Source organism: Crocodylus porosus, unplaced genomic scaffold (genome assembly GCF_001723895.1).
Source record: "Crocodylus porosus isolate Cpor-Errol unplaced genomic scaffold, CroPor_comp1, whole genome shotgun sequence".
NCBI classification, from domain to species: Eukaryota; Metazoa; Chordata; order Crocodylia; family Crocodylidae; genus Crocodylus; species Crocodylus porosus.
Window position 1 is genome coordinate 34859333 of NW_017728917.1, and position 23158 is coordinate 34882490.

The 23158-nt window shown below is 43.8% G+C and overlaps 1 protein-coding gene across 1 annotated transcript in view; it reads right to left on the reverse strand.

Moving 5' to 3' along the window:
* IARS (isoleucyl-tRNA synthetase) overlaps positions 1-23158 on the reverse strand; it is a 213973-nt gene that overhangs the window by 146283 nt on the left and 44532 nt on the right. Inside the window, exons 12-13 of the mRNA XM_019537053.1 lie at positions 16811-16933; positions 14728-14819 (exon numbers count right to left, since the gene is read on the reverse strand). Coding sequence (XP_019392598.1) covers positions 14728-14819; positions 16811-16933 — 215 coding nt within the window. The remainder of the gene's footprint in view (positions 1-14727; positions 14820-16810; positions 16934-23158) is intronic.

Below are 23158 nucleotides of genomic sequence, written 5' to 3' on the forward strand. Positions count from 1 at the left end.
ACCTGTTCTTTATCAATCCGCTCTGAGTCCCTAACTCCAGACTCTACGCCGCTAATCCCACCTGTCCGTATCTAATTGCCACCCCGGCCCACCGTGACCTTGGGGCCCGATCCTTCGGTTTTCCCCGACACACCTTACAGTATTTATGTTTGATTTGTATTTCCTTAGCTCCTTAATAAGAAGATTAACAAGGTTTTTGACACTGGTCTCAAAGTCAAGGTATATCAGATTCACTGCTCTCCTCTCATCCACTTTATCTTAAAAGGAAATCTGGTTGATCAGGCATGACTTGTTCTTGGTGAATCCATGCTGGGTCTTCCTGGTCACCTTTTTCCTCTCCAGCTGCTTCATAATGCATTTCTTGAGGACCTGCTTCATAATTTTTTTCCCCCCCAAGTACAGAGGTTAGGGCTGACTGGTCCATAATTCCCTGGATTTGCCTTCCCCTTCTTAAAAAATGGGCACTATATTTTTCCTTTTGCAGTCATCTAGAATCTCATCCAAGCTCCAGGAGTTCTCAAAAAATATAGCCAGTAGCTCTGAAATTACCTCTGCCAATTCCTTCAGTACCCTCAGATGCATTCTATCTGGCCCTGCTGACTTGAAATCAACTCAGTTCTCTAAGTAATCCCTAACCTGGCCTGCAATTACTCTAGGCTGTTTGTCTCCTTTCCTATCTCTGCTGCCAACTGCATGCATCTTGTAGCTGTCCCTATTTTGAAGGCTGAAGTGAAGAGGCATTAAATACTTCAAACTTCCCCAATTCATCTATGACATGATTGCCTTTCACAAACCATATGGTTTTTCTGGTCCTCTTACTTTGGACATACCTGTAGAATCCCTTTATTGTCTCATCAGCTACATCTCAAATTGTGCCTTGGGCTTCCAATTCTCTCTGAATGCTTATGCGATACTCTCATACTATGACCAAGTTTCCACTTTATATAAGATTCCTTTCTGAGTATTAACTTGAAAAACTTCCAGGCTGGTCTCCTGTTGCACTTCCCATTCTTCTGCATCATCAGGTAGCTTGCTTCTGTGCCCTTAAAGGGGGCTTCCTTAAAGTACAGCCAGCAATCCTATACTCCTTTTCCTCTCACAGTTGCCTCCCAGGGGATCCTGCCTATCAGGTCAGTGTCATTTTGTAACCACTGTCACCAAAGTTACTTTCCACTTTCATATTCTCAACCAATTCCCCCCTGTGTGTTAACAGCAAGTAAAAAAAGAACTTCTACTCTGGTTGGCCTCTATCTGAATCAAAAAGTTATCCTTATTGCACTCCAGGAATTTGCTGGACTGCTTGTGCATTGCAGCATTTCCCTCACTTAGATCTTTTAAGAACTTTTTTCCTCCCAAGGCCTTATGTACCTTTACCTTTTGAATTAAATCTACGTTCTACTATTCATTGTTCTGTTGATATTGATTTTTTTCCTGAAAAATAAGTCCTCCACTGAAGAACTTCTCAGATGATTTAAAATGTGAGCTGGGAGGTTTTACAGACTTTACCTTCAAAAGAAATGTTAAACCAACAGATTTTTTTCATAGGCGAAATTTAGTTAAACAGCTGTTAACAAAAATATGCTACAAAATTTGAATAGTTTAAATAAGCATCACTCTCTTTTTGACCAAGGTCAGCTTTCCTTGATACATAGTTTTGTCAAACTTGCTCATTCACAGCCATCCAGAGGATTTTTCACACTTGTACCTCTTATGTGAAAAGATGAACACAAATAACCCCAAGTTATTTGTAATTTAAACACATTCTTCATAAATAAAAAAAACATGCACTTTTGCCTTTGTAGATCACTTTAAAACATGGATTACAATAGGGATGCACATACCGAAGTTAACTCACAGTAGCAAAATGACTGTTAATTAGAGTACCCAGGTTCTAGCTAAGGACTTTACCCCACAAAGAAAGAATTACGTATCCTCATCAGTAAAGTCAACAGTACTTTTTTTTTTCTTTTTTTTCTTTAGGAACTACAACTACCTGCTAAACAAGGACTACTCATGAAGAAGAGTGCCTGCATTTGAACACCCTAGTATAAATAAAGTTCCGCTTAGGTTAAGACATAGCAACGAAGAGACGGCAATCGTTTCCAAAACATATACATCCCCCTATTCCAACTGAAGTACAGCCTATATGAGGAGGGTCAAGACTAGCTAAAATGGACTGGGATTTTAAAGTGTTGTAATGCTGGGGGGATGTATTTTGAAAGAACCCTTAAGTTATCCAGCAAAGCAAATTTCTCAGAAAAGTCTACTAGGCTATAGTCTGAAAAAATGCCCTGGTTAGCCAGTATTGGTTTTAAAAGTACTGAAATTTTATGAAAATGAGCTACAGACAGACAGCACGAGCACTCTGGTGCCCAATAATAATTTCTTATACAACATGCTCTTCAGAGAAGTATTTTACAGTGATGTATTGTTATTATGAACCCAGCCTTCAGTGGGGGAAGTCAGACACAAAAGCACAAAAGCAATGACTTGCCCAAGGTTACACAGCAGGCTAGAAATTCTAAGATTAGGTTCTTCCTAATCCCAAATCTGCACAGGAATGCCTCTCCTAAAAATACTGATCCGAGCACATGAGCAAGGTCTATAAACTAGTTTGCCTTAGACCATGGGTATCAAAGACCTGGCCCACGGAGCCCTATCATCCATCCCATGGTGCTACCTACTGCATTCAGAAAGCACAGGCCCCAGCTACATGTGCTGCGTGGAGCAGAATGCATGTGGCAAAGGGCCGAGGGCACATAATGCATGTGACACCCATATCAGACTGGTCCTACGCACTCATCTGGGGCTGGTCCAGATAGAACCCATGGACCAACCTCACGTTAGATCCAGCACTCGGGGCCAAACCATTGCAGGCCCCACGTGCAGCATGCACCCCAAACTAGTACCATATGTTGCATGTAGCATGCTCCCCAGACTGTCCTTGTACTATGTGCAAGACCACGACCACCAGATGCTGCAATGGCATGTGGGACAGGAGCCAGGGTACACACTGCAAGCAGTATAGGCAGCTAGTCCAGAATACCTACCTGCAGTATGTGACAGGTCCACACCCTGTGGGGAGGGGTTGCATGCAGGGCATGATGCCCCCTGGTAGCTATGCAGCCCCTGCCCATCTCCAATGAAGTCCTTAATGGCCCTTGATTGCTTGCGCACCACACCTTGTTATTGAGATTAAGTAAGAGGCTGTCCATGGGCCTTAGAATGAGCCTGAGTCCAATCGACGCATAAACAGGTCCCTCCCAGACCCCGTTAGTCTGGATCTGGTCCTCATACTCAATGAACCCTCTCAGCCTGTCTGTACCCCTGCAGGGCACCTATAGCCTTAAGGGCTAATTGTGTGGCTCTGTTCTTCCACTACACCATGCCCCAAGCCTCGCAGGTGTTACCCTAAGGTTGTTACTTTCACACACTTGGCCCTCCCTGGGCCCTTAGACTCCCTGGCCCCACATTCAGCTCCCACAGGGCTCCCAGACCCTTGGTCTCATGCATAGCCCCTCACTCTGGACTCCTAGTCCCACATACAGCCCTCCCTCTCTAGGCTCCTGGTCCCTCTGCACAGCCCCTCTCTCCGGGCTCTCAGACCCCTGCTCTGGCTCAGCCCCTCTCCCCAGGCTCATGGACCCTCATCCAGCTCTCACTCTGTTGCTATGCCCATGGACCCTCTGGTCCAAATGTGAGCTAATCCCTGGCTCCTGAACTTCCAGGTTCCACACTCAGATGCTCTTCCCCAAATTTGGACCTTCTTGGGTCTTGGTCTCTCAGCCCTGCTTTGTTCTCGGACCCTCTGATCACCCTCCCAGCCCTTTCTGGGCTTGGGGATCGTGGCTTTCTGGATCCTGACTCTAGACCCTTACACTTCCTGCTGGGCTCCACTGTCAGCCACTCATGGGCTGCCAGCCCTCTGAGTTGTCCTTGCCTGCCCTTGAAGGGCTCCAAGCTAAACAACTAGTACAAACTTAATAGCAAGCACCTGCCCTCTGGCAGGCTGTAAAAGTTGTGCAGCCAGCCTTAATGATGCAGTCGCTCTCCAGGTGGTAGATTCATTCCTTCTTCACTCTCCTGCCATGGCTTGATGGAAAGTAAATAAGATTGAAGGAAAACTAATCAGGGACTCCCTGCTACACATCTAGGTCCTGACCATGGGTCTCTTCACAGGGCTCCGTTAACCCCTACACCCTGTCCTCACCACACCTGTGATGTTCTGGACACATGCACCCCCTATGGGACTCTCCCTCTTCCTCTCCTCAGGCTTGGTCCCAACACTGTCCTTCCTCAATGGTTCCTTTAAGAATCTGACCACAGCTTCCTGCAACTGACCAGCACTCTTCCTGTGGCTCTCCTCTTCAGGCTATTATCTTCACAGCCTATCCAGTGTTCCTGGCTGGCTGGCCCTTGTTTCTTCAGGGTCCTAGTACCTTCCTTCCCCTCTTGGTGGGAACACCCCCAGGGTCTCTTAAACCACCTTTCAGCCTTTAGCTTTTCTGGGTCACCTTCACAGTGGAGGGGGGTCACCCTCACTCCAGCCATCTTGTAAACTGGCTCCTCCCACCTTCTCTCTCTACAGACAGGGCCCCACACCCATCTTCCCTCACCTTGGATGCTGCATCCCTCTTTGGTGCAGATGCCTCCACCATCTCCCAGCCCCCAGCAAGTACCTGTGATTGCTGTGTTATGGTGGGGCTCCTGACATAAGTCTTTGCAGGGTCTGCTCTGCTGATCTGCACTGTCTCTGCTGTGCTTCTTTTCAGCCCCCCTCCCCCTTTTGTCCTCCGATTCTCACCCTTGGAGCCAATCCACCTGGCCTGACCCCCACATTTCCCTGCTGGAGCTCACGTGGGGCTTCATGGATAGCACCTGGGCTCCTGGCTCTCTATATCATCCCACTTTTCCTGCTGCGGCTCAAGTGGAGTACCCCAGGGAGCGGTCCTTGAGCTGGTTTTGTTCAGTATCTTCATCAACAGCCTGAAAGATGGCATAGTCTTCTCCCTTTTAGAATACCTGAGGTGGTGCCTGTTACTGTTACACAGGCACTCAAGCCTTCTCTAGGCGTAACATATAGCCTTCTCTAGGCTACCTGCCCACATAACTAGGCCCATCTCTGCCCCAGGTACCTTGCCTGTTCCCAATACTACAAAGTAGCTTTCTTCCAGTATTTAGGAGACCTGATGCTCAGACTCCTCACTTCATGGCTCCCAGGGCTAGGCTGCTTGGCTAGCTCAGGCTCAAGGCTTATATAGCTCCAGCCTGGCCTGCTGCCATTCAAGTGAGTCCTTAATAACCACCCTTTGCCACCTGCAAGTGGCCTCTCAGGCTACTTGCTCCCTTAAAGGAACAGGCACACCAGTGCCCTGCTACACAGTGGCACTACCACACCAGCCTTGAGGGCCAGATCCAGCACATAGGGCCCACAGAGTTCTGCGTGAGCTAGATGACTGACACCGTTGCCTTGGACCTTTGAATGTACTTATCTGATGCAAGTTTGCAAGCAAATACCCTGAAGAAAGCTAGCTATACTATTATCTTCTAAATGAAACCATTACCATCAACAACCCAATCTTGAAGTATTTAAACATCCAGCCTACTTCTACTGAAGTATTTCAGACTCATACTTGATATGACATTCAGACTACTGTTGAGATTAAAATGCAAAATAAACAGCTTCTGTGGAAATACTGCAGTGAGCCATCCTTCTTGCCTGACTGAAGAAAACAGGCGAAACTCCACCAATGAATCTTGTTAAAGCCAAGGAGTGCATGTATATTTCATGAGGCCCAATAATGAAACACCCCCACTTCTCCCTCCCCATCTCCCCCAAAAAAAAAAAAAAAAAAAAAAACCCTCTCTCATTTCCTTTAATACCTGGTGATAAAGGTTACTTCACATATATGTCAAAGTTAAAATATCGACGATTCACTCTGTAAGAGAAAAAGCTAGCAGGAGTTACAGCCCCGTAGTAGTGTATTTCTTAAGAGAAGGGCAAGTGGAGGTACAGTTGTTACTTGGAAAGCTGCCACACGTTTAAGCCATTCCCAAAACTATGTGACATCTGCAAAGGAACCCTTTAGGCAATTTACCTGGCAACACTAGACTTACTCCTCTATGACTGTGGAGACAAAAGGGGGGTAAGTTGTAGCAGGGCACATGTTTTTAGCAGATGCTAACAAATGTTAAGGAATCAGAACTTGTAACAGAGGGGATATCTTTTATTAGACAAACTAGATATTCGCAAAAAAATTCTTTATATGCAAGCTTTCAGGCACACTCATCCTTCTTCAAGCATAGGAGAATGCAAAGATTGCAAAATTTCTCCTAGGTAGAAATGAAAATTAATCTCTCACAGGAGAGCTGAAGGTGTTGTAAGATCTCCTGGTTGAACAAAGAACATACAGCAAAAATGAATTTCCAAAAGCGATTAGCTTCAAGCCTAATGAGTCAAATTGAAGGGCTGGGACCTAGGGCATCTAGTTCAATCCCAGGTTAAAGATGCCAGGGCAGTGTGACCCTGAGATTGGGTGATCTGTCCTCTATCATAGGCTTACAGCACCCTGGGACATTTAGAAAGTGGACATATGCATAGGGTCCTGGGACCATTATTTCCAACGTCACACTCACAGTCACAGTGCCCCAGGACCTTAAAAAGCACACATGCCTCCCAGCATGGGGAGCCCCATGTCAGGTTGCATAGCAAGCAGGGGGATGCATAGCAAGCATAGTAAGTACTAGGGACTGGGTCTCAGTGCCAGGTTCCCCATGCAGTCAGTCACACTATTAGGATTGAGGAATTTAAACTCCAATCCCAAAAAACTGTGTATCCTGCCTTGCTAGATGGGCACAGGAGGACACAATTTTTGGAGTTGGGCATAAAATTCCTCTGATCCCAATCACACTATTATATTAACAGCTGCCAGAGGCCCTCATGGTATAAAAACGAGAAGGGAAAAGCACTTCTCTACATATCTTGATTTATCTAGGCACTTGTATCAATGCTGTTCCCAAAATATTTGAGTAAGATTTATGCCATTTTAAACTATTTTAGAAAGGAAACAGGATCAAAAATGTTTCTTAGAGAGATGGTAGAGTGTGTGTGGTGGGGAGGGTGGAAGTGGGTAGAGAGGTGGGGGAGGAGAGAAGAGAGGGAGAGAGAGAAGGAGAGAGAAAGAGAGAGAATAAAAGCAATGTTACCTGCCAGACTGAACTGAACTGGGCTTTTAAAAATTAAAATATTCTTTACTGCTTATCCTCCTTCATCCATTTTTATCCATTTTTTCAGCTTTGCCAATGAAATCACTTTTAATTATTCTTATGCATGTTACAAATGCTGCAAACATTTCAGAGGCTTGCCTTAAAAATTAAAAAAAATTTTAAAATCACAAAGATATTATAATGCATTCTTAGGTGCTGTCAATATTCTAAAGTATAGTAGTAGCAGGAGGAGTAGTTCATTTACAACTTTCACTAAAACAATGACAATGGTGGCAAACCAGCAGCAGCCCTGCTGTGTAAGTTCCTGCTCAGTGTGCGCTGACAGATGTGCCAGGGCTGACCTCGTATTCAGGCACCCAGCACTGGCAGAGAAGAGAGATCGGGAAGCATGTAGGCAGCCCATGGAGTTCCACGGCAGCAAGATTTCAGCTGGTGCCTCCCACATAGGTGAAGGGAATGGCTCCACTGACTGAAGGCTTGGATGTGCCATGGGCATTAAGGGTCCAGATCTCCGAGAGGGGCAACAGAAGCTGCAAGATCAGGACGACATGACAAGTTAGCCAGGAGTGAAGGACAGGATCCACTTCTCCCAGTGATAACCACACTGGACCTGGGAGTGGAGGTAGCTGCATGCAAGTTCTGAGTGCATAAGTGACTCAAAGTCATTCTGGTATTCAGATTGAACTGATTAATTTGCTTATGAATTGGTTTGAAACTATATGACCTATTTATTCCACAGGAGAACTGATTTGCCCATTGACTGGAGGACTTAATGAATGCCCACCAGGCTTGACTGAATTGCTTAAATTTATTTGGGATTGATTTAAACTATTCATTCTTTAGAAGGATTGATTGCGATTCATCATTGGAGGACTTGGTGAATTGCAGCAGGGTTTCTTTGACCGAATTAATTTTCTCACTCATTGACTTAAAACCAGGGAACACCTTACCCTAGGGGCCATGGAACAGACCCCAGCTTAGGATCTGGTAGTCATGTGGAAGGGGTAAAAGGGTAGGAGCAGCCCCAAAAGCCATCTGCATGTGCAGCTGATATGGGTTCTCACATATAACCAAAGACCCTCTCACTAATTCTCAAGATCAAGGCATGGCAGGAAAAGTGAGGGATAAGCCCTGTACGCAAGATGCGTCACAGCTCAAACAATCTGGTCCCAATGGTAGGAGCTCACATCTTACAGCACAGCTTACACTGGCACAACCGCGTACAAGATGAAAGTGCCAAAAAGCCCCACTAAAATGTCCGAATATACAGACACTGGGCGAGCCAGGTCCAACTCATGTAATGCCTCTTCTAGGCATGTGCTGGGTTCAGTGCAGGAACCCACAAACTTTAAATAAAGCAGTTTTTTGTTGTTGTTTGTTTGGTTTTTTAACACCTGCAAGCAGCCCATATGCCATAACAACTGTACCTCTAATTGAAGTGAATTTTGTACTTCATATAGGTAGGTTTGTAGGCCAAGTGCTTTATTAATCTAAAAAAAGGAGTAATTTGGGAAAATATTCAATCAATAATATCTGCCTATATGCTGGCATTTTTATTTCATAAGTGTATATCTTGTTCTAAATTGGGGTGGGCAAAATTTGACCTGCAGGACAGATGTGGCCTGCCAGGCCATCCTATCCATCCCATGGGGCCCCTAAAAAAAATTTAGAAAATTAATATTTATCTGCCCCTGGCTGCCTGTCATGCAGCCCTTAATGGCTTGCCAAAACTCAGTAAGCATCCCTCCACCTAAAATAACTGCCCACCCCTGTTCTAAATACAGGGGTAATATTGGGTCAGTGACTGTCAGCATGGCTTCCCAGGACATCTATCCAGAGGAGAATGTAAAATAAAAATGTTATTCAACTACTCAAATAAGGCTTTATTTGGAAGAGGAGAGGCTTCTAAAATGCACTTTTCAGGTATCTGTCAAGGATAAAGTCTCTAAATTTTTACCCAGTCTTAATTGAGGTAAAGTGAGAACACTAAGCCCTGTTTCAGACTGCATGAGCTCCCCACCTGTCACAGAATTTGGTAGAGATAAAAGCCACTTTAAAAAGTCATTAAAAATGGTTTTCCATTTTTGAATAAACCATGGGGTCAGCACCCCATAGTTCTGATCCATACAATAAAATGGACTTTACCTTAAATATATAGACCTTTAGGAGTACCAGAAGACTTCACCCATTTTAAAGTACAGACCAAATTTAACCCAAAAGTACCTGGCAATGCAACACACTGAAGTAGCTAAGGTTTATCATATTACCGCATTTTTAACACAAAGGAAAATCATTTTGTTGTAAAAAGGACTGTTTTTGTAATTAGTGTGCTTACAGCTTCAATTTTATAGTACTCAGAGCTGATACATCGTAGTAGAATTCCCAACTTTCAGACCATCTTAGTGATCTGTATGCTGGGTCAGAGCAAAGTGGTAGTTGCCCTCAAAACCCACTTGAATTACTTTTGGCACTGTCAGTCAATTGGTAAATGCAAGATTCTTAAACTTCCTGAACAATCTGTAACTCCTCAGGGCCAAACAATAAAGGCTCCACTTCATCTGTTGAAAACTTGGAAAATATTAAGCAGTAATTGCTCAATGAAACAAAATCTAGGCAAATGCAAATTTAAGCTACACCCCAGAATCAAAACACCATATAGCGATCATAATACAAAAGTTTTCAGGATTATTTTTTCCCTACAAACGTAGCCTATCATTGTCTTTTGGATCACCTCCCTTCCATCTCTGATAGTATGGGTTATCCATCTGTCTATACGTACTAAGGATAAATAAAGAACCATCGCAATCATAGTCTGATCTCCTGTATAGCCCTTAATGAATTATTCCACTAGTTAATTGCCCTCCCAATTGAAAAATCTGCATTTGAATTTATCTGGTTTCACCTTCCAGCCAATGAACCTCGTTATACAGGCAGTCCTCGACTTAAATGTTTTGAGTTACAACATTTCGCACTTACAACATTTATAAATTGACACCCCGTTTCAACTTTGACATCAGTTTCGACTTTACAACGCTTGATGCGATGTGATGCCACACCAGCAAACAAGTTCAATGCGTCGCCCATCTCTCTGGAAAACACCTGCCCAGACTTCCTTGGACACTTTCTTTAAAAAAGCAGACAAGACTCCAGAAAAACCTGCAACCAAGACTCGTGAGAAGAGACTAGAGTCAAGAGCTCTTCAAAAAGTCCAGCAGTCACCTCAAAGGAATCCTTCCAAATCAATGATTGCTATTTACATATAAATACATGAATGTAGCTATATTACTCATCTATAATTGACTGATTACCAAATTCTGAGTTATTTTTGGTGAAAATAAGATAATTGGGCCTTGGTTCAGGAACTAATCCCCCATTTATAACATTGTTTCCTATGGGACAATCAGTTCTGAGTTGCAACGTTTCGACTTAAGATGTGGTTTTCAGGAACCAATTGTGTCGTAAGTCTGAGGACTGCCTGTACCTTTCCCTACTAGACTCAAGAGCCCTCTAAAGGTCTCTGAATATCAGTAAATTTCTGTTTCCATACGGGTTCTTATACATTTGGAGCCCCTCTACATGGACAGGTAAAGATGTGTTGGGATCTGATGTGTGATTCACACAAACGCGCTTCCTGCTATGCCACAAGTGCATGGCAGGAGCTGACTGTGGGATCACAAATCAGATCCTGCTCTGCCTTACTACTGGAGCAGAGAAAACCTGGGATCACAATCAGTGGGCTTCCCCAGCACTGGCAAGAAGCAAGGTCCCACTACTGGGGCCTTCCAGATGGGAGTGCCAAACAGTTGATGGGGCTCCTGGCCACATGGTCAATTAATGGCATGATAAGAAGCACCTACAAATTACTACCTATTTTGTAGAATAACTCTGTAGCTTATTCCTTTTTTAATCATACCACTGATTTAATATGTGACCAGGTGACCAGTTAATATATGATTAACTGGTTAATCACACCTTGGCTAGGGACAGACATTCAAAAAGCCTGAGCCTGAATTGAATCACTCTTTGCAAGTTAGTCTAAGTTGCTCAGTTTAAACTGATTAATAAAACTGAACAGACATTCTTTGTTAAACCAGGAAATGCAGCCATGTGCCTGTAGTGGCTCAAGCCAGAAGCCAGGGCACACTGGAGCATGCCTGCCAGCCACTACCGAAGGGGAGGGAAGAGAGATGCCCTCCAAGGCTCTCACCCCTCCCTGGTGAAGCAGAGGGGGCATGGCCAGGCACCAACTGGGGCTAGCAGGACACACAAGATGCCAGCCACGAGCCTGCGGGGCAGGAAGCTGCTGCCAGACTGACATGTGGGGATGAGAAAAAAATCCTCTCTGAAGCAAGCATGTATTGAATATAGCAATTTGCAATGCATACAACAGGGAACTACAAAAATATCTTTGCCTAAGCTAAGGTACAGCCCAATAAAACACAGCATACACAACTTAGTCTAACTTAAAATGTAAAGCAGGAAGACAAGAGAAAGCCTTGCATAAGTCTTACTAATCCTAAGAGTAGAGTGTCTCCTTACAGCCAGGAATTCAGAAAGGCTTTGTTTAGGTTTCACAGGGTCTGCTTTATAATGTAAATGTAGCTGTCTGCATTCTTTGGTCAACAAATTCCAGCCAGAAGCTGTATGCAACTTCCCTTAATTCCATCTCCAGCACGTGTGATGATGATTGTCAGATCTTTGCCAACACTTCCTATCTCTCAGTCTGGTCTTGCAAGTTAGCTCTGGGCTCACAAGGGACTAGCTTGCCTCTCTCCCCAGCTCTGGATTGCTGTGGAATTAATCCCCCCTCCCTGGCTGAAGGCAAGATGGACAGAGGAAGAAAGTAATTCCATCTCTGCCGGGCTTCAGGAAAGCCATGGAGGCCCACGGGGTTTGCCAGCTGGGGTGGGGGAGAAATGAGGGGGGATGGAAGGAGGAATTTGCCTCATGGGCCATGGCAGGCCAGCGTCTGGCCACACCCCACCCCTGCTCCAACTAGAGAGCCCAGCCCAGAGAGCATGCTGGGGGGTCTCCAATTTAGCTTAAACCACAGGGGGTCTGGGACATGCATTGCATACACAGGTTTGAGCCAAATCAGTTAAGTCTGGTACTACATTCAACCAGGTTCATCTCAAACCAGTTTCAGCCATTTTCAAACTGGTTTATGTGCACTGTCTGTCTGTTCTGGTACAGGTTTAAACCAGTTTCTGATCACTTATCCCAGTTTGTGTGCAACATCTGTCCCAGGCCCTTAAGTGTAATGTGTAGCCATAGCCTGAAAGTTGCACCTTAACCTTCTCTTTGACAAGCTAGATTGTACAACTGTAAGAATGCCTTACAGCAAAAGACATTATAAAAATAGCCTCTCTTCTAAATACAACAATCTCTTAAACAAGAATTTTTAGCGACGTAAGTGTAATTTAACAGCTAGAAGTAGGAAGACAGACAACACCATGGGCAGGAATTCTATTACACTTTGTGAGCCTACGTGACAATTTTCTAGCTTTTTAAATGATGTTGCTACTACATATGTGGAAGTCATCATTCAATTACCCTTGCACTGTGACCACATGAGCATGAACATAGAAACTGAGCATACACAGATGGCTATGCACTGGCCAGGCAGGTATGTAGCTATTTACATTTGCACATTTTGAAAACATAAGTGGATGCAAGTCACAATAACACAGATAGCTAGAAACTGATGTCTAACAGGGTGACTGAAATTTAGCAAGGAGCAAATATTAACATTGAGTCCTTAAATTTACCAGTTCCTGAAGCACCCTACATGTTTATCTCCAGTCACTCCTCACCACCACCACTACCATAACCCCATACATATCTTCAACAGGAACAACTGGCATAAAGGTATTAACTCTGTGTAGCTTCCTGCTATCAGTATAAAAGAAACAGAGCAGCAACTCAAACAATTCCAACCAACTTCAAATTAACGGAGGCTTCTACTAGGGCAGGGAAAAACATACTTTACTACCTACTCCATCACCCAAGGTCTAACATGCAAAACATATTTATTTGAGCTAGGAGTGAATCAGAGATCTCTACAAATCTACTCAACCCTAGTAATAACAGTATTCAGAAGAGAAATGTACCATGTCCAGTTCCTCTAAGAAGGTAAAAGCACCAAGTGCAAAGAGCTAGGGTAGCAATACACCACAATTCTGATCAGGTGAATGCATTGCCTTTGAACTTGCTACCCAAGGTCCACCCCCATCCCCCCAGTCCTTTTTTATTTCTAGGAGTCATTACAAACTGAAAGAAGTCATATTTCGATCACAGGTTAAGTATGCTTCTCTAAAAAACTGTCTAACTATACACTAAGATAGGTGTGATATATACATCTAAGTCTTTAAGTCAACTTGAACTTCAAAGGGTTTGAACACACAACTAGTACAGACCAATTTTCAGTTACAAATAAATACAGAAGGCTATAGCCTGTGTTGTTTAATAAAAAAAAACATTATTTTTAGGAAATCCATGAATATCTTAAAATCATAGGCTCTGTGGGGGGGTTATTTATTTATTTTTTTAAATCAATGAGAAAACTACTAATGCCTTTGAACCACTGCCACAGGATCAGGATCAGACCAAACAGGGGAAAAAAAATCAATTCGTTCAACAGGTTAACAAACATTTCTGTGGATCAACCTGACAGCTATATTTATTTTTAATGAACAATATATACCAGAAGTATGGGGCTTAATTTTGGAGACCATAAGTTACAGGGGTTTCATGGGTTCCAAAGATATCAGTATAATTGAGGAAACTTACGCAACTTATGTAAAATAACGATGACCAATTGCAGTGCAAATGGAACAAAGCTATTTGCCAGAAGCTTGTGCTGGCTAAAGATAAAAAGAAGAATGTAAAACATTTTGAAAATATTACTTCAAGAAAATGTTTTAAAGGTCTCAATCAAAAATATCACCTCATCCATAAGTTGATGTTTTCATCAACAGACCAATTGTCCTTGATTTGTTAAAAGATGTTAATCTGTTTAATACCAATGCACCTCATATAAGAAACTGCACACCTCATCTAAAACAAGACAGAGCAAAACTGATACCAAGCTGAGTTTCCCAGCATAATTCTGCCAATTTGGCAAAACTATGACCAAACATGTTGCTTGTGTACTACCTCAAGTTTGGAGCAAAGAACTGTGAAAGGAAGCCACTTAAACCTGCACTTCCTTTCTAAGATCTGGCTGCAATAGTAAAAAGGTCAGACATCTACTCTCTGGAACTAAATGACTGAACTATATTAGAAGATGAAAATCAGCCCAAGAACTGAAATGTATTTGATGCAGATTTAATTCAGTTCCAGTTCACTTGCAGTTCAGCCTTACTTTATTACTTCTACTTCCATACCTTACCAAAAAACAAAAGAAAGGAAAAAAAAAGGAAAACAACCATCAAGTTAGTTGGTCATTACAGCTCTCATGCTCCTCTATAGAGCTAAAGCCAGATGCACTTCTGTTCTTACCTCCAACAGAAAGGGTAGCTGTGCTTAAACGTACTGATGTGAACCAGTCTACCTTTCTCTTTCAGAGCCTTGATGATATTCTTATCTGCATCCTAAGAAAGGAGAGGGGGTGAAAGTTACCAAACAATTTTCATAATGGCAGTTTTCCTTGAGGGGCAGGCCTTCAGTTATTTAAAAAGTGGAAAGAAAAAAGCCAGAATCTACACAGTGTTATGAAAACATCATGGTTTGGTCACCGATTTTAAACATTTTTAAAAGATTTGGATCTATTCTGGATATCTTATAATAAACACTCCAATACCCTTGAAAGATAACATGCTCACAAGTTTCTGATGTGTACCTAGAACCCTAACGTGAACCTTAAGGTATTTATGCATGTGCTCAGATGCATTATTAGAATAATTGAGTCTGCTAGAGTGTTCCAACTAGAATGCTCCAGCATCTTATGTAGTCAGAGTCCCATGTTTCAAAATGGTGGTGGGGGAACAAGCTTTAATTAAAGCACCCCCATCACCATTTTGCAAGATGGGATGCCAAATACACAAGACACTGCTGTTTTTAATCCATGGCTCCTAAGAGCCTCTCCAGCCTATTCCCCACCACCATCCCAGAGCATGTGTGTAGGTACCCTTAGTTTTTTTCTGTATGTGATAGTTTTCAGACACTTATGTATCCTCTAACACCTGCCAGGCAGGCAGTTTGAAGTCTAATTTTAGATAGCAGAACATTATGTCTTCTGGATTTGAGGCCTGATGCTATAAAATGGCCTCTTAGATGATCTATAAAACTCTCCTCACTGGAGCTGCAGTATACCATGGTATGACAATTACATGTTAAATCATAAGCAGATCCAGGATTGGAGTGAGGGGTTGCACAGTCACATGCCCTTTGGTCATGAGGTGCATGTATAAGCAGTTCCTGCAGGAGTTCCACCAATAGTTAGTCCTCTGAGCTTGCCAAAGGATTCGCTTTGGCCAGAGTCCCTATTTTGCCACAGCTCCAAAGCCCAGGGTGAGCGCTGCCCCTATTAGCTCTCACTTCCTCTCCCCACCCACTCCAGGGACCTTCTCCCACTGAATTCAGCAACAGGGGAAAAGAGGGGATGAGCAATGGCAGTACCCACCCACAGGGCTCTGGAGCTACATAAAAGCAAGGGTTGTGGTCAGAGCCTGTACAGATGAGCTGATGAGCTCAGAAGGGTCAGAGCATGTGTAGAGCTCCAGCAGGAGCTGCACTGACAGGCCAGTGAGCTTTGAGAGCTCACAGTGCCAACGCCACACAGCTGAAGAGGTGCAATAGCACCACCACACTCCTTTGGATCCATCCCTGCAGTGATTCTAAATTTAAATTAAGGGCCACAAAGCAACAAAAAGCATTTCTGTAGCACCTCGTTAACTAGTTAGCTCAGAAAAAACAATTATTTCAAATTTAGGCCAAGAGTCAAAGACACATTCCAAGACAGCCTACTGAACATGTGACTTGCTATAACATACCCTGAAAGAAAAGTGTCTTTGGAAGTTTTATAAATGATGCATGTTGAAAGGCGAATACCACATTATGAAAATGATTTCTAGATTTATCAGGCTTAGTACTGACATTGTCAAACTAGGAGATCCTCAAAAGGAAATTATTTGCTTTTTCTTCGTTATAAGCCCTAGCTGGCAAAAAGCAATGCACTTTATATGCAGCAAGATCTTAAGGTTTGACACTTTTTGTGTAATTTTCTGTTTTAGAATGTTTTTGGGTAGCAACAAGATGAGTGGGAGATTTCTTATTAAAAGTCTTGGCTCACCCCACAAATGGAATAGTACAAAGCAGGGACTATGCCTATGTTCTCAACTCTCTTAGCAGATTTGCACCACTGCTAAACACTTCATGTTATGTATCTACTGAGCACTGCAATGTACATTTGTGTAATCTGGCCAAACAATTCTTCATTGTAGCCTAGGGTTTTTTTTGGTAGAATCTTTTGAAACACAGTCAAACATAAATTAAAGATAAAAAACACTTGAAAAAGGCAAGTTTCTACCACTTACTAAATCAAAAAGAAAAAAAGATCTAATATTTCCCCAAATCCACCAACCTTCACATATTGCCCGGCAAAATCGGTCACTTCTGCCGTGAAGCAGCCTGAAGCATCAACAGGACAAACTGGTACCGAATCTTTCTGAATAATATTAAAATCCATGCAGACTCTGTAATCATCCTAAAAAAAGCAAATAGTACAAAATCTTATTATTCCTCACACTGACTGTCAATATTCCGCTCTAGAAAGGATTTAAAAGATTTAAAATAAAAGGTACATCATAACTGTACAAAAAATATCACGTATCTTTTAGTATTCACTACTCCAAAATACATATATACATTAAAATATAAAAAAGGTGCCACGTTAAGCAATTATACCTCATCAGTAAGAATGAAGAGTTTGTTTTTTGCCTGGTAGACAGTTGTTCTCTAACACTTGGAACTGTGCCAGCTTCACAGGGAAGGAAAAAGATTCTCTTTTGTACAGCTTCAGACCATCATTTCAAAAATAAAGTTAGAGAGAAAGAGATTTAATGCTATTTTATGAAATAGAGAAATGATATTGGTATCTGATGAAAGTATATGCTTTTAAATTCCATTTCTCAAATGTGTAACAGATGCTCGATTCTAGGTTCATGCTCTCAGCATTTAACTCATGTTATTTCCCCAATGACTTCAGTGACATTAAGCCTTTAAAACTTCTGATCAACAGAAATATAATAGGATATATCATGAAAAAAGTTCAAGTAAAATTATTAGAGGTGCACCGATACATCAATCCCATATCGGATCAACACCGATATGAGGAAAATTGAGCGTATTGGCAATCAGCATTTTTCTGTCCAACGTGGCCAATGAAGTGGCCAATAAATGCTGCATACATGCGCGCAGCCACAGCATATCACAAGCAGCCAGGAGCGCAACTCAGCAGCATGGTGAATAGCCAGCTTCAGCTGGTAAGTCCATTGTGGGGGAAGGGGGCAGATCGAGGCCCCCGCAGTGAGGGAGGGGAGTGAGACTGGGGTAAGCACTGTCCAGCTGGAGAGGGGGGTTGGGGGGTTGCAGCCACCCCAAAATTCACTATAGGCCTGCTCCCAGTGCCGCTGCCTGCCCCGAGCACAGCCTGGCCCAGCCCCCTGCTGGGAAGAGCCCAGCCCCCCAGCCCAGCCCACAGTGGCAGCCAGCCCTGCCCCGTGCACAGATCTAGGGGCACACCTCACCCCCCATGCCCTCCCAGGGTGTATGCAGTGGTGGTCCCCCCCCCACCCCGCACCCCCTAGACAAGCCACATCCCATTCCCCATCCCAGCTGTGCAGCGCCTGTGCCAGCCCCTGCCCCAGTCCCTCCCTCGCTGCAGGGGCCTCAATCTGCCCCTCACTCCCCTTCCCTCCTCCCACCCCTTACCCCACAACAGACTTACCAGCTGGATGCTGCTCTCCAAACTGCCCAGCTGCATATTGGAATCAGATCGATATCAGCCAATATGGCTCATTAAAAATAGGTCACTGGCATCAGCCCAAAAAACTCTATTGGTGCACCCCTAAAAATTGTGGGGGCAGAAAACTCGCTTCAAATATCTGTTGTATAGGGATCAAGTTGAATATACAAACACAATCATTATTATACACCTGTCTCACTAGTGTACTAGCTTAAGAGGCAAGTCGCACAACCAAGGCTACCCTCCAGTTAATCTTCCATCATATCTTACTACTACTTGTAGCAGCCAGACTGTAAAGTTAACATGAGTAACAGGTAACAAAACTGGAGTGATGCCAGTTTGACTATTTTAAGAGAAAGCCAAGGGGGTTCCTGTAATTTTAAGAGAATGCAGCAAGCCAACCTGGCAATGTTGGAGTATAGCAGCAGGAGCACAAGCTAGCCCTTAATTAAAAGGGGAAACTCCCATGTGTGGCTGAATGGCAGAAAGGGGGCTTTGAGGCATATAAGCACAGAGCCTGAGCCAGACCCTGCATGCTCCCCAGGAAAGCTGCCTGCAGGAACCAAGCCCTTAAGACATCCCTTAAGCAAGCCCTTATGACAGTGAGAGTGAGCCTAGCACAGGGAAGTATAGCTTGTAGTAGGTATTGACCTAGGGCTGGGAACGTGGTAGAAGCAGTTAGCTTATATTTCTGTTATACTGATGTTTTTGTTTTAGAGCGGAGGACTGGATAGTGGCTGAAGGGAAGGACAGAAGGCCACACGGGGCTGTCTGGGACACACTCCAGATTTTCAGCCCTTTCCAGGGCAGGCTCCAGATGCCAAAGACCTAAGCCCCAACAGGGAGATGGGGCAGCCTCCAACCAAGAGGGCTGGGGCGGCAGACTCCAGCCAAGAGGGTCAAAGGCTGCACAGCGGGAAGGGCCAAAGGCCCAAGCAGACCAAGACGAGCCAAGGGCCTGGCAAGACAGACTCAGAAGCTGGGCCAGAGGAAGTGGGCCTAGGCTGGCAGTCAACAGTAAGAATAACCAGAGGGCTAAAGCCTGTGTAAACTAATGTGTGGATCTAGGGTAACATCTGCTAGGAATGGGTGTAGCTGCAGGGGTGGAAGGAGACCACAAATAGCTTTTAAAGTGACTACTGTCCTGAAGCACTGACAGGGCTGAGGAGGGCCCCACTTACGGCCTGAAGAACAGGACTGGGGGGTCAGCTGGGTATGGGAGAGACCCACTGGCCAAGGCAGGCTAGGGCTTGCTCAGGGATTCTGAGGAAGCCTCCTTTCTACAACAGAAAATAATTCTATAAAGGCGTGGCAAGGAAGAGGAACAGGGAGGGTACCCCAGGGGAATGGCATTATGACCACCCCTGGGGAATGGCCCTGTCACATTCGGATCAAATGGAGTAGAAGCCATAGCGCCACCAGAGAGTGGTCACGGCCACCCCTGGGGTATACTATCCCTATCCCAGCTATCACTGAGAACTGTAAAAAGCTTAGGAAAAGAGCTATGATAGAACATGAACAACAATGACCACACAGCACTAAAGGAGCTGGACCAAGAGATCAGCATTCTATTTGCATCACAAGCTCAGACAATAAAATTATTCTCATTTTTCCAGGTTTCTTGGTTTTCTTTACTCCAAAGGACTCAGGCTTGAACCTAAGCTTTCCAGACTTACCTGTCATTGGAACTAGCGTAGCTCTGCCTGGACCCACCACCTGAACAATTTTTAAAAACAACTAAACTAGTGATTACGTCTATCTATGATGGAAACAAAAGTCCATGCTTAGGACACTAACAGAAGCTGTTTGACAGACTTCAAAAGATTAAAAAAGCAAAATGACTGAAGCTAGCAAAAATATACATATAGTGAAAATAAGCAGTTTCTAGCAGTTATGTTTCCTTTCTTAAACAAAACTGACAATGAAAATAAAGTAACTTAAGAGAAACTGATTTCATGCTTAAGACTTTTTACTTCACAAAGAAAACAGCCATCTACAAATACAAGTTGAAACCTGCTTCTAACGTGATATCCCTAAACAACGTGGATAGGCAAAAGCAAAGGCTCTCATGCACAAACATCAGAAAGCCACTCCATTCTGTCACTCACTGACAAGGTGATCTAGCAGCTATAAGGCTTTTGCCAAAACTACTGAAAACGTGGAGCTAGGTTAAGGCCTGCAAAAACTTACATGCTTACTAAGACATGGGTGGAAGCAGACCTTAGTTACTTGAAACAAGACATCTACTATGCTGTTAGTGGAAAAATAAACCTACGCGACTGAAGAAGAGCTACTGAAGCTAGTGAGTTTTAGCATTGTATACGTTCTGATACACTGAATTATTTGAAAGTGTATTTTGTTTATAGGGCAATTGTGAGTTATTTGATGACTCTACATTAGCTTGCATCGGGAAAAGACAAAGCAAACTGGTCTGGGATCTAGATACACTCTAGAACAAACAGAAACAAAGTATTCTAGTTATTGTTTTAGGTTAAATGTAGTTTATTTTTTATTATTCACAAGTAGAATAGAAAATAATACACTTCAAGATGTGGTAAAGAATGCCAATAATTCATACGGAAACCATGTTATTAATTCCATATCAAGGATTTGTCTTTATTCAGGGGCAATATATTATGTAAAATGTAACATGAACTGGAGTATTAGAGATGATCAAAGTATTTCTTAAGAGGTATACTGCTCTGTCCTCTCTTTCTTTTCTCTTTCCACATTCTCTCTGAAATTTAGCTGCTCCACAGCCAAGCAATAGAAAATACCAAATCTCCAGGACTAGTGCATGGTTTGCTGTATGAAGTTTTAATCAGTCATCTGTTCACACACACTATTTGTTATAAATTAAACTGATAGATTCCATTAGAAAGTCTTGTTTTAATTGACTACTAATTATTTCAAAACCTATAGATGGGGTAAGGGAAGATTTTCAGTTGCACTTTACTGCTTACATTTTTTGTGCCTACAATGCAAGCAATGCAAAGGGAGGTCAACTCTTGGTTTTAACAGGTCCTGTGAGACTTTCAAACTACCTTTATAACTAAATACTATGAACTCCTAATGGCACATTAGCATGCTCTGCAAGTTCATTTTTCAGTTGACAACACCTTATTCTCAGTCTGCTTTTCTTTGTACACAGCTAGACAGTTATTAAATTAAACCAACTGAGAATCCTTTTACCCACTGATCATTTTATGTATGTAATTAAAATTTAAAAAGCAGGATGTTCTTTTGCATAGTATTTTGATAAGAATGTCCAACTTGGCAAGAAAAGAGGAAATGAGCATGAAAATGTATTTCATTCAAGAGGATGACATCCAATTCAGGGGTTTCAGGACCCCCAAAAGACTCAAAATAGGACTAAGGCATTTATTAGGGCTGTGCAAAACGGCTGCATTTCGATTCAATTTTGGATTCAGGTATTTCAGCGGACAGTGATGCATTTCAATGTTTCAGATCACTTTCCTCTTTGGTTTCCACCTAATCTGTTTCAAATGGGCTGCAAACTTCACATAGCCCTACTTCCCAGCTGGGTAGGGTACAGAATGAGGCCGTGGGTGGCTCATCCGGGGGAGGGCCGCTGCCCTCCACGCAGGCTAAGAGACCCCCCTGTGGATCTCTGATCCCTGTCACACAAGCCCCAGTGACGTGGGGCTGCACAGGGCAGGCAGCAGCGGCAAGGAGGCCCCAGTGCAGATCTCTGCTTCCTGCGGAGCCAGGTCGCACAGCAGGGTCCAGCACTGCCCTGCCATGCAGCCTGGCTCCACAGGGAGCAGAGTTCTGCACCAGGGTGTCCTTGCCACCGCTGCCTGCCCTACGCAGCCCTGCATCACTGGTCCCAAGCTGCCCCCCCAGGCTGTGCACCCCCTACCCAACCACCCAGCCCATACAGGGCCTGCCCCTGCTCCAGCCACACTCCCTCTCTCACCGCTGTGGGACTGGGGCAGATTGAGACCCCAGCAGTCAGGGAGGGAACAGGGCACAAGTAGGAGCAGGGGTTGGGAGGAGTGGGGGACAAGCAGAGGCCTGGGGGGCACATATCGTCCCATGCCTCCACTTGTTCCACCACCCAGCCTGGCCAAGACCCCGCTCACTGCAGCCCCTGCTCCTGCCTATGCCCGCCTCAATCTGCCCTCACTCTGCCACAGCCCTTTCCCTTCCCCCCACCCCTTCCCCCTAAAGACTTACCTGCTGGGGGGCATGCCCCCCAATAATTTTTTTACCTCAATCTGTACCCCCCTTCGCTTCCCACAGACTGACCTGGGGGGATAGTGGAGGGGAAGTGGCAGCACATGGTAAATCTTGGGTTGCTTTTTAATTCAAAAAGTGATCTCTGACTTAAAAAGGTTGGAGACCACTGCTCCAGAATTAATGATCTGTACAGAGCATCTCAACACAAGTGATAGATCTGTTTTAGCAAAATACCCATATGATTATCCAAATGAATGAGGACTGAAGAAAATCAAAAACAGAAAATAAACAGGAAAATAAAAACTTTCATTTTCTACGTAACTACATCTCCTTCTTAAGGAACCATAAGTAGAGCTACTTGGGAGCTGTGTAAGGCTTGCAAACTATGCTTGGCCTGTCCTGGAGCAGGCAATTATTTTAGGCAGAGGGCCGTTTACTGAGTTTTGGCAAGCCACCAAGGGCCACATGACAGGCAACCCAGGGCAGATAAATATTAATTTTCTAAAATTTTTAGGGTCCCCGCAGGCCAGATAGAATGGCTTGGCAGGCCACATTTTGCCCACCCCTGGCCTATCCCCATAATGGCTAAATCTGACTACCAGGGATTACTGTAATTCCCTGTCAGGCTTTTGGTGATGGCTATAGGTGGAAGACAGGATACTGAACTGTATTGAGCACAGGCGTAATCTAGGAAAATTCCTAAAGAATGGTAAAGAGAATCTTAGGAATATTTATTTTCTTTTCCTTTCTTCCAGGACCGAA